The sequence below is a fragment of the Mytilus galloprovincialis genome, chromosome 1 (genome assembly GCF_965363235.1).
Source record: "Mytilus galloprovincialis chromosome 1, xbMytGall1.hap1.1, whole genome shotgun sequence".
In the NCBI taxonomy this organism is placed as follows: Eukaryota; Metazoa; Mollusca; class Bivalvia; order Mytilida; family Mytilidae; genus Mytilus; species Mytilus galloprovincialis.
Genome location: NC_134838.1, coordinates 6,492,503 through 6,510,379, shown reverse-complemented (window position 1 = coordinate 6,510,379; position 17,877 = coordinate 6,492,503). Strand labels below are relative to the sequence as shown.

The 17,877-nt window shown below is 31.3% G+C and overlaps 1 protein-coding gene across 1 annotated transcript; it reads right to left on the bottom strand.

Moving 5' to 3' along the window:
• Positions 1-9,311: 9,311 nt before the first annotated feature.
• Positions 9,312-17,742, bottom strand: LOC143064003 (vacuolar protein sorting-associated protein 28 homolog). The gene is made up of 9 exons (XM_076236496.1): positions 17,616-17,742; positions 15,140-15,168; positions 14,414-14,451; positions 12,772-12,861; positions 11,834-11,936; positions 11,409-11,510; positions 10,998-11,051; positions 10,011-10,102; positions 9,312-9,627 (listed from the first exon to the last, which is right to left on the bottom strand). Exons 1-9 carry the CDS (start codon positions 17,644-17,646, stop codon positions 9,507-9,509), a joined length of 660 nt encoding a protein of 219 aa, XP_076092611.1. The 5' UTR covers positions 17,647-17,742; the 3' UTR covers positions 9,312-9,506.
• Positions 17,743-17,877: the final 135 nt, after the last annotated feature.

Below are 17,877 nucleotides of genomic sequence, written 5' to 3'. Positions count from 1 at the left end.
GTCTAGTTTTCTAAGTTATGTGTTGTGTACTGTTATTTGAATGTCTGCTTGTCTTTTTATTTTTTAGCCATGGCGTTTTCAGTTTAATTTTGAACTTTTTTAGATTTGGTGCAACTGTTTTGAGTTTTCAGTTAACAATATTCTTCAACTTGGTTGTTGATTTCATCATCCAACTGTTGATTCAACGCTTCCTGTGCTCACTGAGTCTTGACGTATCATTTTATAATTAGAACGTTTTAGGAGGTTTAAAAGCCTTGTTACTTTGAAGATGTTTTAGATACCCATTTATCATTGTACATCGCCGGATGTGTTTATACAGTGAACGACATAAGGGTGCCACATTTGGAGCAGGATCTGCTTACCCCACCTCAGATCAACCCCAGTTTTGGTGGGGTTCGTGTTGCTCAGTCTTTAGTTTTCTATGTAGTTTTTTTGTAAACTTTTCGTCGGCATTCGTTTTTTTTTCAATGGCCTTCTTTGTTCATCTCTCCTGGTGATTTTTGAATGCCCTTTTGGTATCTTCCGTTTTTGTGTTAGATAAGTTTGTATATGTGTTCGCGTCAACAGTTGCGACACATCCCCGAAAAATATCAGGAAGTTTTAATTTAAAGAAAAAAGTTTTCAAGGTGTTTAGATGAATTACTTCCCTAAGGGAATACAAGGTAGAAGCAACTTAGATAATTACATGCTGTATAGATTTATGCAAAATGAAGTCATATTTGCATTGAAAAACATTATATTTTACTTCGATTTATGATTTGAATCATGATCACCACATTATCAGGCTGATGTGCATTTACTCGGCGATGGAACTAGTTTTTAACTTTTTTCTTATGTGCGTCATTGAATAGTACAGTTTCGTTTTCCCCCTAAGAATTGCATATGGAACACTTTTTTAAAACTTGTGCATTTAAATAGATTTTTTTGTTTAATCGAACCTATAATAAGCTATAGAGGAAAGGAAACAGTAATGCCATGTGAAATGTGTGTGTTTATTTTATAGTATACAATAGAAGAAATTGGTATTGAAGAATTCTTGCAAAAGGATATATAAACTACCTTTTGTTTATACTTCATGATTACGATTTTAATTTACAGATATTAATTTATTTAGGATAGAATATGCAGAAACATGCCCATTGTATATTGAAAAGTTTTAAAGCGGAAATATTAACAAATTGTATTCATTTTGTGTGCAAAACACACAACGGAAAGACAAGAATAACTTCATGTTTTTTATTATGTTTCAATTTTTTTATTGATATGCACTGTGATATAAGATATGGTCACAAATGTCATATTTCTAATGATAATTTTGATGAGTTTGTTATATCAGATTAAATAAGTTTTGTTTTAACCTTAGGGTTGTCATTTAAACGACATTTTTTAACATTGCCACATCAGCGGGAGGTTTGGCTAGCAATAAAACTATGTTAATTTTTTAAAATGGCCTGAACATAGTCAGGTATATGGCAGTTGTTATCAAATATTGTTACCTTGGTCGCAATGAATTACATTGATTTCCCAGTGAAATAAAAACCGATAATTTCACATGTGAAATAAACGTGGTTATTTCCCTCTCTGACGTCATACAACAATGGGCGTTGTCAAGACGTCGACGCGAATCAAAACAAATTGTGAATGCGTAGAAAAAAAGATATAGTTCCTTTCATGTTTTTACTTTAATTTCTTTAAAAAAGCCATTTGCCAATGTAATAAAAAGAATAACTAATTAGAGAATTCAAATATCGAAAAATATTCAACTCGTGACCGAAAAACACTGATAATTAACTCATGCGCTACTCGCATTCGTGAATTAATGTGTTGTTCGGTCACTCGTTGAATATTTTTCTCTATTTGAATTCTTCGATTAGTTATTCTATAAGTCCCTTTCTATGTATGTTAGCCTTTGTTTTTTTTGCAGTCAAGTGTTTCTGTTGTTTCGTTGTTTTCCTCTTATTATTATCTTGTGTTATTAAAATTTGCTGTTACAAAATGATAGGTATTATTATAAATTAAGGAATGTATCTCCCTCATGCAAAGCTCTGATTCCTTCCACGGATTTGGCTATACTTTTCGACCTTTTGGATTATAGCTCTTCATCTTTTATATAAGCTTTGGATTTCAAATATTATGGCCACGAGCATCACTGAAGAGACATGTAGTGTCGAATGTGCATCTGGTGCAAGAAAATTGGTACCGTTAATTTTATTACTACCACTGGGTCGATGCCTCTGCTGGTGGATTATTAGTCCCGAGGGTATCACAAGCTCAGTAGCCAGTACTTCGGTACTGGCATGAAAATACGGATTTTTTTGTGCTATTAAAATTTGCTGTTACAAAACGATAGAAATTATTATAAATTAAGGAATGTATCTCCCTCATGCAAAGCTCTGATTCCTTCCACGGATTTGGCTATACTTTTTGGATCTTTTGGATTATAGCTCTTCATCTTTTACATAAGCTTTGGATTTCAAATATTTTGGCCACGAATGGTACCGTTAATTTTATTACCCGGATTTTGTTTCTCTAAATTGATTTATGACTTTTGAACAGCGATATACTATTGCTGTCTTAATTTGACTATGTCAGGAGAGTGAATAAACTTTTTCAGAAGTCATTAATGGTAAGTTATCTCCAATACCATTTAAAGTTGTGATTGCTTTGCTCTGTATTCTGCCCCACTGTTAATCTCATTAATGTTTTTAAAACTGCTAGTTGGTCTGCATGAAGCAGTTTGTATTCATAGCAATAAAATACACACATACCCACTAAATTATTGCGTTGCGTTGTGTATTTTGATCATAAGCTTAACTAAGGTGTTAAAGATAGAACTACGTCTGCCATTATAAGTTTCTATTCAATATTGGTCTATATGAAGCGGTTTGTATTCATAGCAATAAAATAGAGGGGGGCAAAGGGGGTCCCCATAACAGCAAAACAGTGAATTGATTTGGTGAAAAACAGATAACAAGGAATTGAAAAGGGACAATAACAGATAACAGTAAATGAAATATGAAAATAAATCTGTCCAGGACCAATCCAGTAGATGACTCGTAGATCTTAGTATATAACTTGTGGTATGGACCTAGAAAATTGTAATTTGTGTAAACAAGACGTTTCGGCCGTTGAGGCAGTTCTGCTTTGGTTGATTTTTTTCCGTAACTTGTACAATAAGTTATAGTATGGATGTTGAATTTTTCTGAACGAAATTACTAGTTTCTGTTTTTGGTATACGGATATTTTTAATCTAAGGCATTTGAGGGATCAATTTTTAATGATTTAGTTTTTTTTTATTTAATTTTTGAAAGTAGTGCAGCCAGTGACACTTTATTATCAATTTGATTTTTAGATTTTTTATTTCTGAAAAGCAATATATATACATTTGTACTTTACAAGTAATAAAAAAAAACACTGATGAACAATATATTTTTTTTATTTAATGACCTCATGATAAAACTTACTTATAAAATACAAAAATACCCAGTTCAGTGGAGACAGGACATGTAACTGACACACGCATGCCAGTTATGGTTATTCTGATAATAGAAATTGACTCAAGTGACAATTCTGATAGTAAAATAGAAATTGGACCTAGTGAAAATTTGGATGACACCAAGTGAAACACCAATCATGCATCTTATGTGAAATTATAGAATATGGAAAATTTGGATACACCATTGTAGAAGCTGTAGGATTTTTAAAAGGGTATTTGTCGAAAAATTAAACTGAAGACACATCTTTATTTGCATCAATGGTTTCTGAGCTTCAATTTTCGCCATGTGAAGCAGTTAAAAAGCTTTTAAAAATATGGTGGTCAGGGTTCTCTTTCATTTAAATGGAAAGAGAGGGAGTAGCACTTATAATATAAATGCTAAAAGAAAAAGATGTTGTATAATTCCCAAAGCCATAATTTAAACCCATACCACTTAGTAATGTAAAACAATTCAAAGGAGAAAACTAACTGCCTAATTTATCCACAAAATAGTGAACGAGAAACTTAGTAACACAGTAACAAACTACAACCACTGAATCCAGGCTCCTGACTTGGAAATAGGCACATACAGAATGTGACTGCGTCAACTTAAGCATGCTAGTTGGTGTCCAATCCTCCCCTAATCAGAGACAGTGGTGTAATAGTACAGCATAAAGATTATTATGTGGTCATTGAATAAAAAAAATCTATAGGGTGTACCAATGCTTTTTTTTATAACAAAATCCATACTATAAGTTATTGTACAAGTAATAAGTGAATTATAATTTGTACAAAATGCTACATGTTCACAGACAACGGAATTTATTACAAAGGATAATAATAATATATACTGGAATGGTCCTGGATCCAATTGATTTTAATATGTTTATGTGATGTATGTTACTGAAATTCTTCTGCAAATACAGGGCCACCCGATATTACCAGTAGAAAGACCCCAATAGATATACATTGTAAGAAGATGTGGTAAGCGTGCCAATGAGACTATTATCCATTCAAATCACAATTTTCAATTATCTTCAATTTCTACGGAAGATTGGCTGTCAAAATGCTAACATTCCAATTTTCAATAACAGTTAACAGCAAATAGATTCTCACAATAACAGATAACAAAATAGATAATAGTCCTATAACAGCTAACAAAGAATAAGACAATAACAGCTAACAGTAAATATATTTTCAGAATAACAGATAACAAAGAATTAAAATGCCCCATAACAGCATAACAGTTAAACCCCTTGCCCCCCCTCAAAATACACACATACCCAGTGTAGATTATTGCGTTGCGTATTTTGATCGTAAGCTTAACTAAGGTGTTAAAGATAGAACTACGTCTTTTTAGGAAAGTATTTAAACAAATTCTAAAAACGTTCTACAGATTCCTAGACTTATAGGTTTGTCTTTTTTCAGTACATAAAACAAACGAAATTCCTAGTGATTTTTCACAGGCAAACCCCGAATTTGGTTAAAATGCCAATGATGTGAAAGTGTATGATTAGAATTTGGTGTTAATTAAAAAGTATTTCGATATATCCTCATTGAAAAGTACAACGGTCAGCGACGATTGGTCATCATGGACAACATTATTTTTTTCTGTCAATAGCTAGAATGACGGAGCTGGCGTATGGGTCTTCATGGCTTCCGTTTCTCTGTCGAATTTGAATATAGATCTCTAATTTCGTTATCTTCAAATTTTTCGATAGATCTGCATTTTAATTAGATTGTCCGTTTTGACACCGAAAGCTACCTACTTGGTTTATATGTGCATTAAAACAACTGCACACAAAATCGTATCTTTTCAATTTTCCTTGGCCCCATAAATGTGCGAGGTTTGGCTAGCCACTAAACCAGGTTCAACCCACCGTTTATCTTAAAGTGTCCTGTCAAAGTCAGGAAAATGGCAGTTTTTATCTTATAGTTCGTTTCTGTATGTTTTGCATTGTCTTTGTTGTGTACCCTCGGTCTTAATTTGTTACCCGGATTTGTTTTCTTTCGATCGATTTATTACTCTCGAACAGTGGTATACTACTATTGCCTTTATTACAGTTCTTGAGTATTACAATTGTTCAGACAGAAGTTTAATATTTCGTGTTTTAGGTTTATGTTTTTTTTTTTATATTTTACCTTATAAAAGTTGCATAAATATCCTCATTTCAATCACGCATTAGTATGTATGTTGATGTTCTAGTTGTTGGCACATTATTTTTCCTTACATCTGTAAGTGATCCTAATATTCTGGGTCTTTTCGCTCGAAATCAATATTACAAACATTGTTGCATCAAACTTCAATATCTTAACTTGTATAATTAAGAATGTAAATAATACTTTTCTTAAGAAATTAAGTATAATTTAACAAATGCCCATCAAAGAAAAAGAAAGATTGTGACAAGATTAGTCCAGAAAATTGCTTCATTATAAAATGCTAGTATAGATGCCTTGCTATGTAGCGACATTGAAAATTACAAGTGTGTTATTTTATTTTTTCAAATAAAACATGCAAAATGTTATACTGTGTTGTGTTTGTTAGTAATTATTTCCAGTATATTTACACAAACAGAAATATCCCACTATTGACAGCTATATATTTCGCGATATGCGAAACACTTGTTTCCTGAATAATATTAATAATGTACGCTCTGTGTCAAGGTTTTCAAAGAACAAATGTGCAAACGGTTGCGGTTAGAAACATACACACTTAAATGTAACGGTAGGAGGTAACCTTAAACTCGAAGGAAAGTAAAAAAATATCGAGTACTAAAATAGTAACTCCTTAATTGTGTTCCCTGAAAATCAACTAACTATGGGTATAAATGTAAAATTAAACTCTTTTAGATCTGGAGCAACCTGAGGGAGCAACTGTTTGTAGTTTTCAGTTAACAGTCTCAGTCAACTTGGTTATTGATGTGACCTTTCAACTGTTAATTCAACGCCACCTGTGTCCACATAGTCTTATGCAATTTGACGTATCAGATTAGACTAAGTTCACGCTTTAGAAGTCTCAGATTTTAGATACCGGTTTGTCCTTGTACATCACCGAATGTGTTTATACACTGAACAACTTGACAAGTGCTACAAGTGGAGCTTACCAATCCAGAGCATCTGAGATCGACACCAGTTGTGGTGTGGTCTGAGTCATGTTACTCACTCTAGTTTTCTATGTACTGTTTTATGGGTGCGTTACTCTTTTCGATGACATTAGTGTCTTTCGAGTTTATCTCTACTGATGAGTTTTGAATGTACCTTTGTTATCTTCCCCATCTTTTTTCCCAGATAAATATGCATATGTGACATATGTGTTCGCACCACCAGTTGAGAAATATCACCAAAATATAATAGGATATTGTGAAATTTCAATTTAAAGAACACGTCATGCTTTCAAGCTGATTTTAGAAATTACTTTCCAAAGGGAACTCAAGGTAAAATCAACCTATATACTTACATGCCATATATTTATGCAAAATTAAGTCATACTTGCATTGAAAAGATATATTTTTCACATGACACTTTCATGTAAGATTTGAACCACGATCACCACGTTATCAGACTGCTGTACGTGCATTCATTCGATCGGCGATGGAACCAGTCTTTTTCTGACAAATGTGTGTCATTTAGAAAAACAGTTTCGTTTTCCCCAAACAAATACAAAGGAGACATCATTTTAAAACATACATATTTTTCTTAAAATAGAAAATATAAAAAAAACTGAAATAAAGCTATGGAGGACAGGAAGTGGAAATAGTATATCCAATATGTGTGTTTTTTTTCTACAATAAAATTTATCAGTATTGTAGAAATTTTGGAATCAATATAGTAACTGTCTTATGTTCACAAATCATGATCCCTGTGATTTCAATTTACAGATATTTTATATAAATTTATTTAAGGAAGATTGTGCTGAAACACACACTATTAAGTTTTATTTTTATTTTCTTTATATTTAAAAGTTTTAATGCAACAACAATAGGTATGTGTCCTTTGACAGGGGCTCAACTGGGATGAAGGGCAGCTTATTTGAAATGCCACTAGAAAAAGATGTATTGACTAGGAACAGAAATGAAACCTTGCAACAGGCCACTTATGGATCTTTAAAGAGTTGTTACAACTAAACATGCAAAAAAATGGCACTCTCTACACTAGGCTTTTGATTGAACATCCTTATTCTGAAACCATTTGGATGCTCAATCCATAGAGTCAAACGGATGCCAAACTTTGGCCAGAGTGTTACTGCTTGTCAGAAGAAGAACAAGGGATGACCATATTTCTATACACAATTTAACCCTTGAGGCTCATTAGATGTTTTTTTGGTTATTTGTCATGTTGGTTCTCTGTCTCATTAGTATGTATCCAACATCACCTTGTATTCACAATATGTCCAGCCAAGAAATACTTTATAACACGAGGTCAGTCATAAACATCATCTTCATCAATGTTTTTTAATCTGTTTGGAAAAAATTGTTTACAATTAATTTTCTACCTGGGAAATAATCGGAATATTGACAACAATATATTAAGAAAGGATGTCTGTACTGAGCATGTCTCACTGGCGGTTCTCTTGAAGTATTATTTCAAAATACAAAACTATTACATTTTATCACAATGATGTTTTATTGAGCCAAACTATGACAATGATTTAATTACAGTCAATAAAATAGTTTGTCAGAAAATTTGATAAACAAAAAAATCTAATGTGTGCAAAAAAATTCTTTCACGCATTAGTGTGTATGTTGATGTTCTAGTTGTTGGCACTATTTTGCTTTACATCTGTAAGTGATCCCTAATATTCTGGGTCTTTTTAGGGAAATTTTTAGACACCAAAAAATTCAATTTTATGTTTCTTTTTTGATTGAAAGGAAGCTGCTAAAAAGAGGTTATTTGCGTTTTTTTACAAGTCCATGTTGTAATTATCTTTGAAATTCAAAACTAATATTTCTTTTATTATAAATTAAATTTCGAGAAACAAATTATTTGTTATCCAAGAGAATAATGCAAAATAAAATAAGTCATTCAAAATAAAATAGCTTGCATTGTACTGCACACAATATTTACAGAAGTATTCCTTACAATAGATATCTATACATAACAATATATTAATAACAAATAATTACTGTATACATTATTGTGCTTTGAATTATTATATAAAAAACTAGATGCCCCACGAGAGTATGGCATGCCCATCTTACTAAAATTGTATAACAGAAGCTCCAAGATACCAGTATCATAAATATTCACATACAATGAGGGGCGTAATGGGGGGTATTTGCACAGAAGAATGCGAAATAAAATCGCCATTTCACAATGAACAAAACAATTAAAAATTTCTTGCACATTGATTTTTTCACCGATTTCACAAAACACGGTGAAAAACGAACCTTTTTATCGGCTGCACGTGAAATAAAAATGGCAAAACACATTGCATGAAAATAAGCCTTCACCACCCTCTACAATGTTTCCAATGAGGTTCATGCCTTATTATATCTTTAACAAGGTTTTAAAGGAGAAGTTTACATTTACAAAATGGTTTATATTATTCATCATATAATAGTACTTGAAACAAACATGCAACAAAATTTAAGTTATTTGGTCTAACCTCAGTCTATCTGGACTTTTGAAAACAAAACTTGACATGAAATTCATAAGTCAAGTTCAACATTTTGGCCTCAGAACTTTATCATATAGATAGTTTCAATTATGTTGTTTTTCCAATATAAACTATAATGTTGTTATGTACATGATGTCATAGTAAGGTCTTTCAATTTATTAAAATTTGAAAGACAATAAGGATAATTAGAACATTCAGTATAATAGATTAACTAACACATTACATTTATATACATGTATTATTTTTCCGTAAACAAAGAAAAAAATCCTCATAATACCATTATCAATTCAAATTGAGATGTATTTCAGTTGCAACAAAGTTTTACATATTAAAAATCATTAAGACATTTAATTTCCCCAAATTTAAGTATTGTTTTTCACAGATAGTACAGATGCATAATTATTACACAAGTTATCAATGATCATGTAAGTTTCTGTTGAATGCATTGTATGCACTGTCCAAGTCAAATAACATCTGTCTTACTTGTCCATCATCTAACTCCTCATGGGCTGACATTCCACTCAATGTATCTAACCTAAAAATACAGTGAAAATAAATGTATTTTTTTTTTCTATGTACTAAATCTTATCTAGAATATATTCTATTTGTTATTGAGATGAAATGTTTCCAACTATCATACTAGTTCAATTTTTTTTGGGGGGAGAATATCTAGGAAAGATACTTTTTTTCAAATAATTTTAACAAATTTGAAAATAAAATGAAAGGAAATATCTTCCTAAGGATTGAAAAAGATCACTAAGCAACTTTATGCAAATAACTGTCATATCATTATCTAGTCAACTGAGATAATAGGCATGAGTGATCTCCCTTTTTTTCTGTTCCACATCGATTTGAAAACTTCTTCCTCCCAATGGGGATTGACCTATCCTACATTGATATCTGACTTGGTTAACTTACCATTTTTTAACTTTATCTCTTCCCTCAAAGTTTTCAGGAAGGATGCTTAGTCTGTTCATAGTCTCGTTCAGTTCTCTCAAATCTGGATGTATCTGTGATAAAGAACATAAATATTATCAAGAAAACAGCACATTTTAAGTTTTATAAATGTTTATAAGCAATAGTGGATTTTTCTTGTAGATAAAACAGTGCCAGTAAATACAAAATTATGTTCTGACACATAAATTTGACCCTACCTGTACAAACCTCCACGAATTATAAAATGCTGTGTTACATGATATAATATATCTTAAGTATCGACCCTGTTGTACAGTTCTCTCTTATTATTTTTTTGTCTAAAGGTTAATCAGATTTGTAACTTTCTTAGCAATTTCTTATTTGTGGAGGAAACACAAGCATACAGAGGGAACCAAAGACCTTCAGCAGGAGAAACTGGCAATCCTTCTTAATTTAGATCAGAGTTATTCACAACTCTCTCAAAGCAGTGCTTAAACTGCCAATTACTGGCTAGTACTATTTTTCTTTAAACTGCTTTGACCAATTGCCACATTTTAAATTGTTATTATAGATTATCGTTGATTATCTCAATGAGATTGAATTTCTCGCTTGACCCGGTACGGCTAAAGTGAAAAAAGCAATCGAGTTGAGATGACCAATAGTAATCTGTTTATGGCTATTATACCTATAATGACATTGTCAATTTCATGTCAACTTCATTAGCAACGCCACATGCCCCCTTAGTTTCTAGCGATAATTTTTTATATCACTCGACTCCGCTGAGAAAGGAAATTGTCAGTCAGCAAGATCAAGGGAAAATTTCGTAAAATAGCGATAAATTGTGTTACAAATGATATGTCATATATTAAACTCACATTGACAGGCTATAGCTAGTGATTAATGTAGCTGAACTACTTTGACCGTTCTGGCCACCATTTTGTTAAAAGTGTTACAAATGATGTGTCGTATATTAAATTTCATTGTATTTACCTCATCCATAGCTCTGATTTCTAATCTTAATTTATCCATCACTGTAATAAACAACTGAAAAGACAAAAAAAGTTGGTTGTGAGAACAAAATTGAGCTAGTAAAATCTACTCCCAAAATGAAAAGAAAGAAATTGATTCATATTGACTTTAATTGTATAACATATTATATAAAATGTAGGATACAAACAGAAATATAGTCAAACTGAAAAATTGACTGATCAGATTGAAAAGTCATCAAAGGCAACAGAATATAAAGACAAAAAGAAAGAAATTTGGAAATAAGAAATAATTTTTTTGTATAACTTCAAGGTCATTTCAATATATTCTGACATTAAGTTAACAGACATTAATAGTTATACAAGGTCAGCAATAATACATCTTCTGTTTATTAAGCTATAAAATGAACCATACTGAGACAATGTCTGCAATGCATCTACTGGTATTGCCTTTGTCATCTTTAATTGTGATTGGTCGATCTTCTTTTATCCTTTCTAGTGCTGCAGGACAGTCCAGCTAAAAATAATTGAAATAAGATTTGATAAGTTTTTCTTCAGATTTAAAAGCTTTATTTGTACTATTCAACAATACTTTCTTAAAATGTTGGGTTTACTTAGCAATATGCATCTTTTTGTATCCTACAAAACACAGGAAAATAGTGAAAGCTAATGTTTGATCAAAGTATAGGTAACTTCATTAAGTTCATGAACTTTCATTGGACACTGAGGGCCTACTTTTCAGAAATAAATCATTGTATTACTCTAATAAAAATAAAATGAACAATATAAACATAACTGAAACAAATTTATGTTTTAAATTTTTAAAAGACTTTATCTTACCCTGTATTTTTTCATGAATTCTTCAACTGTTTTGAATTCACTTTGTACTTGTTTGAATGCAATTTTATACTGTACCAGCAGTTTAGAACAGGCAGCTGTGTATCTGTAATATAAATATTTCTATTAATATTTTTTCAGTTATCTCCACTTTGTTAACATTTACAGTTTTGTATAATTACTTACTGTGGAATCATTTATTTTGGTGGTTACCAATTTTCATGGTTTGAGGAAAACTTGCATATTTGTGGATATTCAATTTCGTGGTTTTGGTCAAGTCTACATACATTCATTTTAACAGAAAATTAGCAATTTGTTAAACATTTGAATTTCGTGGTTCTCCTACCTGTAACCATGAAATCCTCCAAAACTACTATCCAACAAATATTAATCAATTCACAGGCTACTTATATATCAATTATCATTTTATCAAACTATTGACACACAGCTATATGTCTCTTCTGTCTATAATTTCAATAGTTCATATAATGCTTATGTTGAAATTTAAATTATGATGAAATAAGCTTAATTGACTACATGAATAAACAATGGACTCCATAGTAGCAAAAACAGCTTAAATAAAATTTTGAATAAACATGACAAACCAATACTTATATGTACTAAAATCAAGCGTGTTTAACTTGGAGAGTTCAACTTGAATCACAACAACTCTAACATACAAAGTTGTGGGCAAAATTTTTGTCTCACACCTTTAAACATCACAGGAAGACCAATGATGGTTTCCTTTATTTTTATACTGATTTGTGTATGAAAAGAGTGATAAGTAATTTGTTCAATTCAAAATACCTCCTTTCATTTATTTGAGATGTATGGTTTTCATTTTACTATTATCCAAATATAAAGTATAAATAAGCATCAGTCTCATGCTATTGTAAAAAGACAAAACTTCTGAAAGATAAAATCTTAGTTTAGGCACTTACTCTTTAGCCTGGATTGCATCTTTGATGTAAGCTTTCTCTATACTCTGCAGTGTGTTGATCACAGCATATAAATCTGCCATATTGTCATACCTGTAAAGTAAACATATCGTAAAAATCCTTACCTCCTCAAAATTGAAAAAAAGACATATACTGACCGACTTTAAAAACCCAACACTCATTTTGTTGATTTTTTTTACCAAATCGTTTGATTCTCATACAACTACTATAAATGCTAACCATACTTCTGTCTCTTAAGAAAAATCAAAACCTAACTTACCTGTGGTTATTGATCATATCAGATTACTGAAGTCGCACAAATTTTTTAAAGCAAATTTTGGAACCCATAAAAGATTTTTTTCAATTTTTTTCCTTCGTGAAACAGTTCTTTCAATCCTTGGCCACACTTAAATCAGTTAAAAAATTTGGCATCTTCATATTGCCAAGACTGAGGAATAAAAAAATGAATCAGCCCACAAGAATACTGCAAACAGAAAAACATGAACGTGCTGCAACCATGCAGTTTGACGTCAGAAACTCGTCTTACTGTCCTTCTGACAACGATACAGGTAGACAGGATTTAATGCTGACCATCAATGACCAAATCAACATGTAGTGACAATGCAACGTCAATAGAAATTGATTATGCAACGTCATTTGGGAGACAAGTTTACGGCCGCAACATCAAATGCTAATCAAATTGCCAAATGCTATAGCGCATAGATTCATGCCACTAACGTTTGCCATAAACTGGACTGCCAAAAAATCGACTGAAGAAAATATTGAAAGCCCTAAACTTTTAACCACATAATTGCCAAAACCCATTGTAATGGGTGGAACAAAGGCAAATTCAGAAGTGGTAATACAGAACCCAAGACATGTCAAACAAATTGGTTGACCTTTCTGACAGTCATTTTGGCGTTTGTTACAGGTATTCATTACTTTTAACGGTGCCACATTCATTCAAAAACTTTAAAAGAATAATCTAGTGTTGCGTTTCTAAAGTCGGTCAGTATATTTTAATACTGTTTCATATCGTTTTATTTACAACATTTGCATTATATTTCTATATTCCTTTATTTATTAGCTCCAGCAAATACCTTTATCTAAATCCCAAACTTGAAATTGTCCTTTGATCAATATGAAAAAAAGTTTTACAATGGTAAAAGCATAAGAAATAGATAAGTATACCCTCTGTCTTTAATACACACACCATGAAACATAATAGAATTTCATAAAATCGATTTTGTTTTGGAAAAAACTGTTTCCAATCATTTAAGAATTGAATGCTTCTTTTTGTAAATTCATTGGGGTGTAAAAGAGTTGATCAAAGTACATTTTGTATGACGCGCAGAAGCTTTATTGTGGGTCCTTGTGTCATCATGAATATTAAATTTCATTGTGTAATGAATGTCTATTTCAAAAGGATGCAAAATTGGTGTTAGCCAATCAAAATAATGCAATATAATGAAACATACATGTAATGTAGTTATTTCAATATGTATTATAACCACACAACGTCTGAGTGACACTGACAGAAATACTATAAAATGTACCATTTAGGAATCAGATAACACTGTTCCAAAATGTCTTATAATAATTAACATACAATGTGTTATTTTTTCATTTTTTTTATTGAACTTACTTTTCTCTATCCCTTGCAGTTCTGTATAACTTGACCTCCTATAAATTTTAATAAATAAGACAAATTAATCATGATTGTTGAAGTTCATTTTTAACCAAATCTATTAACACCAAAAGATTAAATAATCAAGGACAAACAAGATTTCAATAAATACACATTAAGAAAAAAAGAAATTGGAATTTTCAGAATGGTAACTATATATATACAAACATATACTGTGCTGCATTTGAAAAAACAAATGTATAATTATTTTTTGATACAATTCAGAAAATTATGTAGTTTTTTAATAAAAATGCTTTTCCTTATGTTGTGCTGTTTCACCAATGTAACAAGTTTAGAGTGTTGTCACTTCTTAACATTTTTAACCTGCCACCTTATGTATGTTACTATCGCAAGTCAGGAGACTATAATTCAGCGGCTGTATTTTTTGTTGGTGTCTATCATGTTTTTTTTTTCTTTTATTGCATTGTACATAAATTAGGCGGTTTCTTTTCTTGTTTAAAATATTTCACATTTTGTCCTGTCAGATGCTTTTTAAGCTTACTGTATGGTATTAAATTTTTCTCATTGTTGAGGGTCATACAGTGACCAATAGTTCCCCATATGATTTCTGAATTATTTGGTCTCTGGTGGATAGTTGACAACCAGAGACCAAACAACTTGTGTACACTAGCAATCATACCACATCTTTATTCTGATATTTATCTATAAAGTACCAATCTTTACCTCATATAGAGCTGAGTTGTTTGATGATGCTATAATATAAAATAATCATTTTTACATTCATCTTTCCAACAATTTTGGGTTATTATGGTTATGACAAAAATAAATAGATCATAATGTTAATCAACATCTTTAACATTTCACTTTTTTCTGTGTTGTCAAAAGGAAACACATGTATGATAAGCCAATTCAATTAATAAAAGACAATTATTATGAAAACAGAGATTGAAACGTTTATTCATGTGTGACATTCTTGAGATCTGCTTATCAACATAAAAGGCAACTTATTTCACTTTTCATGAATATTTAAAATAATTGGTTGACTGTCAATACACACATATTTGAGTTTTCTTTTCATGTGAATACCACTGTCAATCTTATTTAATTATTGTAAGTTTATTGTCTCAATATATACTATATGCCATAACCATTTAATGTATATGTGTTTGTGCAAATTAATATTGTCTATGGTCTGTTGTGTACCTATTATTTAACGGTATAATCAGTGAAACGTTTCAAATTTTCAGTCTTCTTTTGCAGAAGCAAACTTTGCGAAAATTAAACACATGTAAAAAAAAATGTATCCCGTCAATCTGGCCACAAACTGCTCCTGTTCCAGTCGATCTGGCCCAACATACATCCAGCTCTTTAATAAAATAATGAATAATCTATATTAACTTCGGAGGATTTGGTGACAAATTTTAATCAGGATAAATGGAATTTGAAAAAAGTATTGATAATATTGATGACAACAGGTATTAAGTCATTTGTAAGTGAAGTATGAATATTTTAGAGTACCAGTGATCACCAGTAAGATTCATTATTTTAAATAAATATGAAAATGAGTGTGAATGTGTCTTGTTTGAATAGCAGCTAAAGCATATAAATACAATGTATGAATTTATTTTTCATGATAACTGTGAATGTCATGGCGACTTTTATTTTAATTTTAATTCATCTACAAATGTTTAGAACAGCTAAATAGATATTTACAGTCCAATGGAACCTAGAAAAATTTAACTCATCATGAAGACTGGTTTAATCTAATCACATTAGTCTATAATTGGTTTGCTTAATCAACAATTCTCTGATGATTGTGAACTAAGGTAATGCAGCTTGTAATCACTTAATAGACCACTTTCGAGTTCATCCGTCACCGGCAAAAACTCGTCAATTATGCACGCCTTTATGACGTCATTTACCAGATAGAGGGGATCGCCTGTATTCCTGCACTATTTACGTTCATCAAGCGTCTTAGTGATCGTCTTTGTGCAGGATAAACTAGAAATAATGGTTGTTCTGTAGGTACTTAATGACAATTCCCTAATGACAGCAGTGCTGATTGTCAATTTTGAGAATTTAATTTGCTGAATAATTCGTACAATATAGGATTATAGTTTTCCAACCACTCGCTCAACATTGAAACGGAAGTGACGACGCCCCTAAACGCACAAATGACGTTCACTAAAACCAGAGTTTTTGACGGAAATGCATCGAACTCGAAAGTTGTCTATTCAATACAAATTCTGATTGACAAAAGTAAGGTAATCAACAAGGTCTTTATTCAATTTAGTTTGATCTTTTTATTTGATGTTATAATAATTAGTTGTATTTTTTTTTTTTCGAGTAACATCTGAGACTACATTTGTACTACACATGTGTTTTTATAGTCACAACATTTTTTTAAATTGTGGACAATCTTTTTTACCGTACACCTTTTACATTATTATAAAATGTAAAAACATTTATGAATTACAGTTAATATATATCTTCGTTATTATTTCAATCCTTATAAATATATTTCTTAATTGGTACAGGATCCACTTTAAATATGGCACTTAATGGAAAATGGGCGGGATCAACTTGAGCCAGAATGAGGTGGGGCTGGATCGACATGGTAGCAAAAAAAACATTGGCAGAATCTATGAGGGTAGTAATGAGGATACCTTCATGTTGTATAACAGTAAAAAATTTTGCCAAATGACGCTAGCAGTAATTTTTAGTGCATGACGATAAAATGTAAACTTTCTTTTAGACGAGAAAAACCGACTGATTTTGACAAATCACGTTAATTTTTATCCAAATAACGGTAAATAACGGTAACAATAATTATTTGAGACATCTGACGAATCATGATCAGTATATTTTGACAAATCACAGTAAAATTTTAACCAATTGGACGCAAATGGTAGCCGAAAATGACCGTTTGATGCCTGACGGTAAAGGGCATTACCACCCTCATCTACTGGGCCAAAACAATTTTGGAAATGTGCAACATCAAACAAGGGCTAGAAATGTCAAATCAGTAAACAGGTCTGACCCTAAATTACTTGTTCCTGTAAAAAGAGAAGTAAAATTTATCAAAGGGAGATGGTGTATATTTCTTTACAAAATTTACAGAACAGAAGCAAGTGACTGTGCTTTGACAACTAATTATCAATAAAGGTTCTACTCCTTCTTGAAGACAGAACTGTTTTACCTTGGTGACTAGGTGGAACTTGTGCAAACATTGCCTTTCTTTGTTAGTTTATCACCTCAAATGAAATGTTTCTATAAATGACGTTTGGTTCTGATCATGAGTCATGTCCCTTTCCCTTTGTAAGTACAATTTATTTACAAAACGAAGTTTGATTGAATGCCGTCTGGGCTTTTTTTATCTGCCTCAAAAATATAAAAAAAAATCAAAGTTAAAAATTTATAATCGAAATTTCAACTATAAACAATTATTATTGTGAAGTAAT

What these genes read in the sequence shown, in the direction of transcription:
- LOC143064003 (XM_076236496.1), bottom strand. Translation starts at nt 17,646, where the DNA reads ATGTTTGCACAAGTTCCACCTAGTCACCAAG. An exon ending in ACTGCAAGGGATAGAGAAAA is followed by an intron (nt 12,862 to 14,413) that starts GTAAGTTCAATA and finishes TTTACTTTACAG; the next exon opens with GTATGACAATATGGCAGATT. An exon ending in AGAGATAAAGTTAAAAAATG is followed by an intron (nt 9,628 to 10,010) that starts GTAAGTTAACCA and finishes CTGTATTTTTAG; the next exon opens with GTTAGATACATTGAGTGGAA.